This window comes from Colobus angolensis, unplaced genomic scaffold (genome assembly GCF_000951035.1).
Source record: "Colobus angolensis palliatus isolate OR3802 unplaced genomic scaffold, Cang.pa_1.0 Scaffold76, whole genome shotgun sequence".
NCBI lineage: Eukaryota > Metazoa > Chordata > Mammalia > Primates > Cercopithecidae > Colobus > Colobus angolensis.
Genome location: NW_012121376.1, coordinates 2,215,499 through 2,226,977, shown reverse-complemented (window position 1 = coordinate 2,226,977; position 11,479 = coordinate 2,215,499). Strand labels below are relative to the sequence as shown.

General features: G+C 54.5%; 1 protein-coding gene across 1 annotated transcript in view; it reads left to right on the top strand.

Annotated features, from left to right (window-relative positions):
• The window catches only part of BANP (BTG3 associated nuclear protein), a 108,816-nt gene that overhangs the window by 46,906 nt on the left and 50,431 nt on the right, over positions 1-11,479 (top strand). Inside the window, exon 8 of the mRNA XM_011928015.1 lies at positions 9,752-9,919. Within this exon, the coding sequence (XP_011783405.1) occupies positions 9,752-9,919 (168 nt within the window). The remainder of the gene's footprint in view (positions 1-9,751; positions 9,920-11,479) is intronic.

The following is an 11,479-nucleotide window of genomic DNA, read 5'->3' as shown; positions in this document are numbered from 1 at the left end:
CGGGGTCTCACCGTGCAGGGTTGTCCGGGGCCTGACCGTGCAGGGGTGTCCGGGGCCTGACCGTGCAGGGGTGTCCGGGGTCTCACCGTGCAGGGGGTGTCCGGGGTCTCACCGTGCAGGGGCCACTGTTCAGCAGGAAAGAGCCTTGCTCCTCTGGGAAGCATGGTGTGGCCCGTGAGCCTCTGTCAGGAGCAGTGAGGAGGGGAAGGACTCGGCTGTTCAGTAGCTGCTGTGAAAATGGGGTCTAAGTAAGAGTGAGGGGGTTGTGCTGACTGCACGTTTTCCTGGAAGCTGCTGAGAGGTGGAGCCAGGTCCCACCCACACGCATGTGAGCAGGTCATGGCATCTTCCCACGCGCCACGTCTTGGCCCAGGCGTGTGCCCCAGCTGTCAGACACTGGCGGACGCCCGTCCTGGACCCTGAGGGTCGTCTCAGATAACTGCCTGGGAGACCACACTTGGGGCCTGCTCACAGCTTCTCAGCGGTGGAGTAAAGCAGGTCACAAGGATCAGAGGGTCATTTGCAGCCTTCTTCTGAAGGGCCACGTGGCAGATGTTTCAGGCTTTGCAGGTCCTGGGTCTCTCTTCAACTGCTCAGCTCTGAAAGCAGCCACAAACGAGGTGTCCGCGCATGGCCGTGGCTGTGCTCCAGCAGGACACTGCCTTCAGAGGCGGGCAACAGGCCCACCGCCCTGTCTACCCTCTGCTTTAGGGCATGCCGTGGCCAAGAGCACACATCTGCGCCCCGACCACGTGATGTGCTTCTAGCTTGAAAACCGGGGGTTGCTTTGTGCTGGTGCTTGGTGTGTGGATCACAGTGTAGAGTGTGCTGAGATGTATAGACGAGTGAGAAACGGCCCCGACAGCAGAGTGTGCAGTCAGGTAGATAGAAGTGTCTGTAACCTGAGATGTAGCACTGTGGGGTGTCGCTGCAGTGTCAGTCTGGGCTATGAGTTGGAGGCGCAGCCTGGACAGAGGAGCGGGTACTCTTTGGAGAGGATGGTGGCATGTGGGATGAGCGTGCTGTGCTGTGTGGGGCAGTGGCTTCCTGGGCTGGGCCCTCTTCCCAGGTGAGGAGTCCCTGCTCCTCCAGGAAGATGACAGGGGCCTCAGATGTGAGGCTGGAGGCCGGCTGCTCTGCCTTGGAGACGGTGCCTTGGAATGTCAGGCTAAGGATTCTGGGCTTTCAGGGCGTTGGCTGCGATTGGTCTTTTTTTGGTCGGGCACAGGGAATGTTCCAGCGAGGTGACAGGGACGTGGCAGGGCAATACTCAGAGCAGAGCCCATGGTGGTGGGGTGGCTGTGTCTGTACTCAGGAAGTCCATGTGGGGTGGTGGAAGGCCCTGTGTGGGGCAGAATGGGGCAGGCCCCAACTCCGTGTGTGTGATGGCTGTGAGCTGACCTTCCCTGCTGAGCTTCTCCTTGGGAAGTGCTGCCAACCTCGGTGGGGGTTTGGAAGCCGGAGAGGGGAGTGGGAACCTGGCATGGGCCACCACCCTCTCCCCTGGGCCCGCTGGCTTCGGGGCTGGCCCCCAGACAGCTGAGGTCACTGGCTGTGTTCACCAGGCTGCTGGACCTTATGGCTTGGGGTCCACGGGCCCTGCCTCCCCAGGCTCTGAGCTGGGCTCTGGAGCACGGTCCCCTGGCGGGGGCGTCCGCTAGCACTGTCATTCTGCTGGAAGTCCCTCCGGAGCGTGGCTCCTGGGCTCGCTTCCAGCGCCCAGCCCCTTGGAGATGCCCGGTGAATTCTGGTCTCTTGAGCAGAGCTCTGGGAGGGTCATGGTGGGGCTGACCTTCAGGGTGACTTTGTGTGAGGAAGGCTGACCTGTCCTCAGGGCCATGTGGAGGGGCCTGGAGCAACTGCTGGGTATGGACTGGACTGTGCTGTGGAACAGGAGTGCCCGGGGTGTGGGGATTCTGGAGATGTGGGCAAGGCTTGGCTTCGCAGGAGCTCGAGAGTGCAGTCAGCGCTGTGGGTCGTGGGAGATGGCCCATTCTGTGTAGTGGGCACCACCTGCCGCCATACACTTCCGAATTCCACAGACAGGTGTGTTTACGTGAAGCCCACGTGGTGGGCTTGTGTGCGTTTTTGGCGGGAGGCTGTGGGGGTTGTGAGGGTTCCTGCCAGTGCCCGTGGGTGGGGTGGTGGCAGGCTCTGCGGACGGTGCTGTGCCAGCAGCCAGAGCTCTGTCACGTCACAGGTGCGGCTTCCTTTTTTTTTTTCAGGCCGAGAAACCTGTGCATTTTCTTAAAATAGAGGAATTCCTGATTCTGTGTATATTTGCCATATTTGTTAAATAGTTCACAAAGCATGAATAAGTGTCTCAGAACGTTGAGATGCTGCGTTCATGCTCAGGGCGTCATCGGGAGAGGTGCGCCATGCCCTCACTAGGCATCCATGCAGCTGCATTGTGGGCAGGCAGGTAAGCCACTGTGCAGAGAGCAGGTCACGGGGCCACAGAGGAGGAGATGAATGTGGCTCGCTGCAGCCCATCTCCAGAGCTCCACTGTGTCTCTGAGCTTGCGGCATTCACCCAGCATCCTGGAGTGCAACCCCAGGTGTGTGGTGTCCCCAGCAGGATTGGTGACGCCTGGATGTGCTGGCTGCTTGGCAGGAGCTGTGTTGTAGAGCGACTGTAGAGTCTGTGCTGTCCAGAGGCGTGGGCAGCGTTCGTGGGGAGGTGGCCGCTGTGTCCTTGCCAGGTAGAGAGCTGGGCAGGCAGGTCCGGGCCTCTGTCTGTTACAGATATTCACAGTGGGTGGAGATTCCGAGTCTTCACTGTTGCGGGGGAAACCACCCTGGGCCTTCAGAGGGCCCAGCGAGTGGCCTTGTGGCTAGACAGTGTGGACGCGGGGCCAGCGAGTGGCCTTGTGGTTAGACAGTGTGGACGCAGGGCCAGCGAGTGGCCTTTGTGGACGCAGGGCCAGCGAGTGGCCTTGTGGCTAGACAGTGTGGACGCAGGGCCAGCGAGTGGCCTTGTGGTTAGACAGTGTGGACGCAGGGCCAGCGAGTGGCCTTGTGGCTAGACAGTGTGGACGCGGGGCCAGCGAGCCATCCTGCTGGAGCCGCACGGCGAAGCCCCGGGAACGGGGGCGGGCAGGGCAGAAAGGAGCCTGGAGTCTGTGGGCCACACACTGCTGTCTGCCCACCTTTCCCCCAGGGTGGTGGCTTCTGTGAGCAGCTGGCCTTCTTAGCACTCACCTGCCCCCTTGGCAGCTCATGAGCAAGGCAGTGTCTTTTTTTTTTGAGATGGAGTCTCACTCTGTCACCCAGGTTGGATTGCGGTGACTTGATCTCGGCTCACTGAAACCTCCGCGTCCCGGGTTCAAGCGATTCTCCTGCGTCAGCCTCCCAAGTAGCTGGGATTACAGGCACCTGTCTCCATACCTGGCTAATTTTTATATTTTTAGTAGAGACGGGGTTTCACCATGTTGTCCAGGCTGGTCTCGAACTCCCTACCTCAGCCTCCCAAAGTGTTGGAATTACAGGCGTGAGCCACCATGCCCGGCCTCAAGGCAGTGTCTTGTGGGACAGGAGCAGGGGCTGACAGGGTGGAGTCAGCGTCTGTAATTGTGGCCTGTGTGACCATAGGCCGTTGCTGTGCCTCCCTGTGCCCAGCTCCGCTGGTGTCCAAATGGAGAGGAACTGTGTGGGCTGAGAGAGCACGACCTTCCCTCACAGCAGCCTTTGAGGGCGGCGGGGCGACACCTGCCGGGCTTCCTTCCTCTGGAGTGAAATCCGGAGGGAGATTGGAACAGGAGCCCTTCCTTCTCCCTCCACCTCTGGCCAGGCGTACCTGTGTTGCTCATGCTTAGATGGAATTGTTGAAATGTTAAAAGCATTACTTTACCTTTTCTCTCTGTGGCCCAGTTTCATTCTTATTGCTGAATGTTGCTCAAAAAACCAAAACAAATCAAATAAGTGCATGGACCAAACCTCCCAGGCCCCAGCTTGAACAGTGGCAGGAGCAGAATTGGCTGTATCGCCTCACCTCACTCTCTGCGTTGCTTCAGAGCCCGCAGTGACGCCTGTAGCCTCAGCAGTCAGAGGCCTGCAGCTGTCCTCACTCAACCCAGGCAGCTCACGAGGGAGAAGATTTTAAGATTCTCCTTATTTGTCAGCAAAAAGATTTTCTTTCTTTTTCTGGAGAAAAAAGTCTACATTTTGAAACACACAGGAGGTAACGTCTCTACCACCTTTTCAAAATGAGGTTATTGAAAGAGGGAGGTTATTGCTTTTTGGGGTGTTGGCTTTCTTAGGGTTCCCAAGGTTTGGTGGACCCCCCAAATTTGGGCAGCTAACCAAATTTGTGTTTTATGCAAAAGTAGCATATTACTGCAACTTGGAAAACCTTGGGGCATTTTCCTAAGGAATGTGCTCTTAGGACAGCAGCATTCGCCTCTTTTCTCCGTGAAGAGAAATTGGTTTAGTTCTTAGGATTTCTATCCACGGCTCACGTAGCCTCTGCTTGTGCTGTGCATCCAAGCTGGTGACCCCGGATCTGAAGGCTTTTCTAAAAGATGCTGTCTACGGCCGCGCCACCCTGAAGACACCGGATCTCGTGGGATCTGAAGAATGCTGCTGTGGACGGCGGATCTCCACGGACCTCCTAGCCGTTACGGAGAGACTGGATTCAGTTGCACAGAGCGAAAAGTTGTACATTCATGCTTGGCCTGTCAGATGATTGGGGTTCTTTTCAGATCATTCACTCCAAGAGCAGGTGGTCCTGGCCCCGTTGTGTCTTGCAGGGTACCTCAGGTTCCTGTGGCCGCTGGAACAAAGCTCACAGTCTGGCTGGCGTGGAACCCTGCGCAGGTCTGGAGGCCAGATGCCTGGGATGAAGGTGTGGGCAGGGCCACGCTGCCTCTGAAGGCCTTTCCCTCTCCCGGCTTCTGGTGGTGGCCACATCCCTGCGATCTCTGCCTGCGTCCCCCACGGCCGTCTTCCCCGTGTCTCCCTGTCTCCCTCTGTGTCCCTCTCCTTACGAGGACAGTCACTGGATTTGGAGCCCCCTCTCCTGCAGGATGACCTCCTTGCAACCTAAGGAATCACATCTGCAGAGACCCTAGTTCCCCTTCAGGTCACATTCCGGGGTCCTGGGCCAGGACGTGAGTTTTGTGGGACACGGGTGGCCAAGTGCTGTCTCTTCTCCAGGTTCTCGGTGAGGCTGCCCTGTGTGTGTCCTGAAGGGCAGAATGTGGACTCCACGCAGGGGCGGGTGTTTGTCGTGGGACATTGAGTTTCTCACGGTGACTGAGAGCTGGGAGGAAGGTGTGGTCAGTGTGGGCTGCAGGCAGAAAAGTGAGCGGAGCCGCCTCCTCGGCAGCTGACCCACATGCTGTGACCTGGAGGTGGTCCTGCAGGTGGCTGTGAGGGGTTCTGTTGCTAACAGACTGAGGACAGGTGTCACTCCATCGTTTCTTCTCATAAAGGAGTGAGTCAGCAGGCTTGGAGAAGGCGGTCTCAGCTTGGCCTGGAGGCTGGACATGTGAGGTGCACGGGGTATGGGCTGCGTGTGCTTCCCCTGGGAGGGAGCGTGTCAGCTGGCTTCTATCGGGCAGAGGCTTCGAGACGCCTTTTGTTTTTCTAGGCAGCGCTATCACGTCGAGTCTGTAATTTCAAGAAATCAGTTGTTGGCACTCAGTTTTGTGCTGCCTTCCCTTGCACTTGAGATTGCACTCGCAGGGGTGGTGCTCTTCATTCCTTTGTGACTGATAAAGCCCCGTGCCACCCACCAAGGCGCAAGATTACCAGCCCGCCTGGCTCTCTCATCTCGCTTCCCACAGTGCCTCTCATGGCCCCACAGACGGAAAGCTGGGAATCGGTTTATGATTTGAACCACCAGAGTCAGAATGGGGATTCTGGAAAGTGGGAAGGCAGCTAATGGGGTAATGGGGACTCTTCAGCTCTTTGGGAACTGCAGGACAGCTCATCAGGAACATAGACGTGTGGGCAGTGGCAGGGATGCTGCCTGGCTGAGCCTGGAAGGCAAGCCTGTCCCGGCCTCGAGGGGCCTTGATGGGCGTGGTGTGGGAATATGGCGGGGAAGGCAGGGACTGAGGCCAGACAGGGTGTTCTGCTCCCGGGTGACGCCGCGCTGTGGGGATCCCATGAGCCTCAGCAGCTGGATTCCGAGCACTTCTGTTCTTCTTGTGTCCTGGGCACTGCTGCGGGGGAGTCTTCTGCCTCGATCGAAGTCCGACTAGGCCTCCTGGCAGCAGGGGCTGCGGGTGCCTTGGGCTGAGGGAGCTCAGGACAGCAGAGGCACGTGTGCGGGGCTGTGCGTGTTCTTCCCATCTCCCCGAGTGCCTCTCATGGGTTCTCAGGATCCAGTGAGGGCCACTGCCTCTCCACCTGGGTGGGCCCAGGAAGCTTGCACCTTAAGGCCGGTGCTCAGTACTGTTGTAATTGGACTTGGACACATCACTTCTCCTTTTTCTGGCTTTTGCCTCAAAACCAAAGTGAAAGTAGTGACATTCCTACTTTATGAGGCTTATAAAAAAAATGTCCATCAAATAACATGAGATCAGATGCTTTAAGTGGAAAATGACAGTTAAATTCAAGGTGATCTTTTGATCCTATCATGATAGGATTTTTCCCGCTCCCTCTGTTAAGTGCAGCTGCTCAGTGCTGTCACAAAAGGTAAAGGAATCTGAGCCCCTCACAGACCCTCAGAGCCCCGAGGGCTGCCCAGAAGCGGGCGCTTGCCCCAGCTGCTGTCCAGTAGCGTCTTCGGGCGACTCCTGGACCCATCTGTGCATGTTCAGATCCTCCCCCTCCTCGCCTACCGTGCTCTGCAGGCAGTGTCTGGGCGGCTGGTCTGTTCTCTGGATCTCCTTGGTGGCCAGCAGGGGGCATTTGCCCAGGCTGGGGCCTAGAGCGTGGATCAGAAGGAATTAGGTAATTTGATGTCTGAGGACAATGGAAACTCCGTGGCGGGTAACTAGATGAATATATATTTTTTAATTTAAAAGGTATGAGTAAGGGTTTGAACTCTCAACTTGATTTTTACAAAGTTGAATTTAAATGTTAATGTTTTTACTCGTTTCTCTTAGCTGTACACCTGGGTGTTTTAGGTATATTTTCTTTCCTGTTACTAACCTGTTCTTAAATTGTGTATGGACTCATTAATCCTTTGAGGTATATGGAAGTTTTCTCCTGGAGTGTGAAGGTGGGAGGATAACAGGAGGGCGGTTCTGAGGACATTTCTTTTTATCGACTCGTGCTCCAAAGACATTGTCCTGCTGGTGGCATGGCTGTTTCTTTTCTTGTCTCCTGGTGGCAGCAGCTGGGCTGCTTTGCATCTAAAGTCAGTAGTTGGGCTCTCCTGAAACTGTTGAAGTGGAGTTTGAAAGCTGGGTTTTACGGTAACTATGGTGCAACCTCTGACAGTAGCCAGGCTCTCCTGTAAGGATTTCATTGTGATTTTAATGGTTGGGTTCTCCCATGACCACAGCCAGTGGCTGGCTTCCTCTGTGAGTCACTAAAGTTGCTCAGCCTGGGGCTTCCTGAGGCGTCCCCGTCACCCAGCCAAGATTTGAGGGTGACTCTGATTATTTTAGAGATGACCCGAAAATTGGAAGCCAAAGAGCTTGCTGCTTCACGTATGATTTCTTTTATGCGTGAGGATAAAAACGTGCTGCCAAAACGACTTTAAGTCGTTATTCTTCCCTCTGATCCTACAAATCCCACCCTCCTGGCTGGTTTCTTTTTGTCTACAGCACAGACAGGTTGGTTGTCATTATACAGAGAGTCAAACATGTCTCAAGTATCTACTGATAAAAACGTCAAGAGGCATGTTTCCAAAACCCGAGGGACTTTTAATACCTAACGGAGTCCTTAAAAACCCAACACTTCTTCCTCTGTTTCGATTGTTTCTGCCATTTTAGTCTCAATGGGAACAGATTTTTAGGGTTTGGGCAGCAGAGTCCAGACTTGAGGCTCTTGGTAGTTGAAACAGGACACTTTTCAGCTTCATCTTTTTATGACTACAATTCTGGATTCCATCCGTGTATTTTCCTGTAAATTAGTGAAGTTGCATGAGCTAGCTAGAGAGGCCAGTGTGTTGAAGAGCCCTTCCCATGATTCCCACATTCGTCATCGCTACAGGGAAGGGGTCCTGTGGCCTAGTGGGAAGTGACTGGGCATGCAGCGGGGCGCTGGCTCCATTCTGTCACCTGCTCCGCCGTGGCCTTCCTTTGGATCCTCAGTTTTCTCCTTGTTGAATACAGGGCACCTCTGGATGCTACTCAGGGCATGCTGAGAGCTCTTTGTAGTGCAGGTTGTAGAGAACTGGGGGTCCCAGGACAGTTCTCTGCTGTGTGCACGGTGAGCCCCGGGAAGACGATGCACCTGGCCTTGGCCCCACAGTGAGAGTAGGTTGTGCCCACTCGGCTTGTGGTGTAGGGACTCCAGGGATGAGGACACAGGCCCTGCCCATGAGGAGGTTGTGCTCTGGTTGAGAAGGCATGATAGAGAGGTGTCGGGAATGACATAAGCAAGCCCTAGTCTTGAGCAGCCATGGGAGGGCGTCTTACAGTCTGTTTTAATCACTGTTTACACAGGAGCAGCCACTGCGCGCGAGAACGTTCTGGGTGCCTGACCCGCATGGGTGGACACAACAAAGGCCCCTGTGTTTATGAGGGGGGCAGAGTAACAATACATACGTGAGTTCTCCAAACTGTGTTTGTGAGGGGAACAGAGTAACCATACACACCAAACTGTTTGTGAGGGGGGCAGAGTAACGATACATACGTGAGTTCTCCAAACTGTGTTTGTGAGGGGAACAGAGTAACAATACACACCAAACTGTTTGTGAGGGGGGCAGAGTAACAATACATACGTGAGTTCTCCAAACTGTGTTTGTGAGGGGAACAGAGTAACCATACACACCAAACTGTTTGTGAGGGGGGCAGAGTAACGATACATACGTGAGTTCTCCAAACTGTGTTTGTGAGGGGAACAGAGTAACAATACACACCAAACTGTTTGTGAGGGGGGCAGAGTAACAATACATACGTGAGTTCTCCAAACTGTGTTTGTGAGGGGAACAGAGTAACCATACACACCAAACTGTTTGTGAGGGGGGCAGAGTAACAATACACACACGAATTCTCAACTGTGTGTGTGAGGGGAACAGTGTAAACTACATACATGAATTCTCCAAACGCTGGAAGGTGGTCAGTGCTCTGACAAAACAAGTGGAAGGAGGGTGGGAGCCCAGGAGGGCGGGAGGGCTGGGTGGTTATCCAGAGGGATGGTGGAGCCAAGACATGAAGGAAGGGAGGGCGGTGGCCGAGCAGGCGTGAGTAAGCAGAGGACTGACAAGTTCTGGTTCAATTGTTGAGGTCCCTGATCTCAACTTCTGGGCATGCAGGACCTTAGGTGCTGCTGTGAGTTCAGGGCAGAGGGAAGTTGGAGCGTGGACGGTCTGGGAATCTTGTGAGAGCCCCAAGTGTGTGCCTGGTGTGGGCAGACCAAGTCAGAGGGATCAAGAAGTTAAACAAATGGAAAGAGCATGTCATGACCCCTTAGGGATCATTTATATCTTATGGGGAGCCCCGCCTGTGGGCCAGCTAAGTACCTTCTGTGCAGTGGGCCTTTCCAGACCCTTGCAGGAAGATGGGGCCAGCCTGGCCGGCTGGGGTGCCTGGGTGAGGCCTCTTCAGCGGGCCCCGGCTCTGCAGCCAGGCAGCTCCTGATGTCCATCCTGAGCAGGCCTCACTGCCTTTCCTTGGATGTGTCCTTCCAGGTCACCTTTTCTATAAATTTGGCATCACGGAATCCGACTGGTACCGAATCAAGCAGAGCATTGACTCCAAGTGTCGCACGGCGTGGCGGCGCAAACAGCGGGGCCAGAGCCTGGCGGTCAAGAGCTTCTCACGGAGAACGCCGAACTCATCTTCCTACTGCCCCTCAGGTAGGCCTCGTGCCACAGGAGAGGCCGCCCTCCCCTGCTTAGGGCAGCTGGCCTGGTGGCATTTTTAGGGGCAGCCGGAGTGTGGCCGGAGGCTCTAGCCGTTGCCAGGAGCTGAGGCCAGAGGCTTGTGTGGTGCACACAGAGCAGTGGAGCCGCAGGACCTGTGCCTGGCCCTGTGCGCCCTTCACACAGACAGCCTCAGGCCTGCTCCAGGCTCCTCCATGAGGGACAGAGGGCCTGTTGGACCTCCTGGAAGTCTTCTGGATGGGGGCAAGGAGGCCGAGGCCTTTGCGTGTGGCTGCCGGCCATTGTATTCTCACGATTTGCCTGGTGACTCTGGGTGAGGGGTGGGGTGGATTCTGAATTGTGCTTTATTTTTACTTTGAGTTCATGGCCTTAGTTGGATTTATCCACAAGATAATGGAAGCAGTTCTCTTGCAGTTGCCTCTCAGGCATCGTTGGGGGGATTGTTTCTCCTTGGGAGAATTTTCACTAGGAATGACAATGTGACTTGATATTGCCTTTCACCCAACACATCTCAAAATATTTTAATAAGTATTTGAATGAAAACTATTCTTTTAAAGCTCCCCATGGTAGCTGCATTGGCAGCGGCTCTTGGAACTTGAGCTCTGATTGGGGCTGGGGTCAGGATGCGAGGGCAGCCGTGGGCAGGGCCAGCTTTCCCGTTCAGTGGAGTCTTTGTCGGCCAGAACCCTTTGTTCTGGAAGGTCCTGCAAGTTACAGACCAGATCACCTGGAGTTCTCCTGGGGTCTCTTTCTAAACTGGACTTCAGGAAGTGGTTTTCCAGGGCTGTTTTGGTAGTTATCAGATACTCAGCCTCAGCTGCTGCCCACAGGCTCCAGGATGGGAGGTGGCTGGCTGCAGTGGGCCACACAAGTTGTGTCCCTAAAGCAACGCTTTCTTGAGTGACCTGTGTTGAAGAAGCTCTTCTACTCTAGGCCTTTCTACTACAATGAGGAATTCTGCCTTGGGACTTTAGAGAGGTAGCAGTCCTGGGGGATGGATTAACGGCATTCACTGAAGTACCATGTAGCAACGTAACCTGTGGCTGTTGAAATGGGGCTGGAGGAATATTGCTCATGACTTGAATTCTGCTCTTGAATATTCATAGCTAGGCAGAGAGTGGGCGTGAGAACTAGACTTATGGTATGAGACCATTTTTTATTGTAAATATGTAGGTGTATGTGGAAGGTGATTAAACATTTATGTGTGATCATTTTTATAGTGCCTGTCTCTAGGTAGTAGGATAATTTTTATTTGTCTCTTTGTCTTTCATTGTAGTTTCTCAGTTAATTCCAATAAGCACTGCATTTGTTTTATAGTTTTAAAAAATGTTGTTTAAAAGTCAGAGGGGCTGGGTGTGGTGGCTTACGCCTGTAGTCCCAGCACTTTGGGAGGCTGAGGCGAACTGATCACCTGAGGTCAGCAGTTCGAGACCAGCCTGGACAATATTGTGAAACCCCGTCTCTACTAAAAATACAAAAATTAGCTGGGTGTGGTGGTGCATGCCTGTAATCCCAGCTACTTGGGAGGCTGAG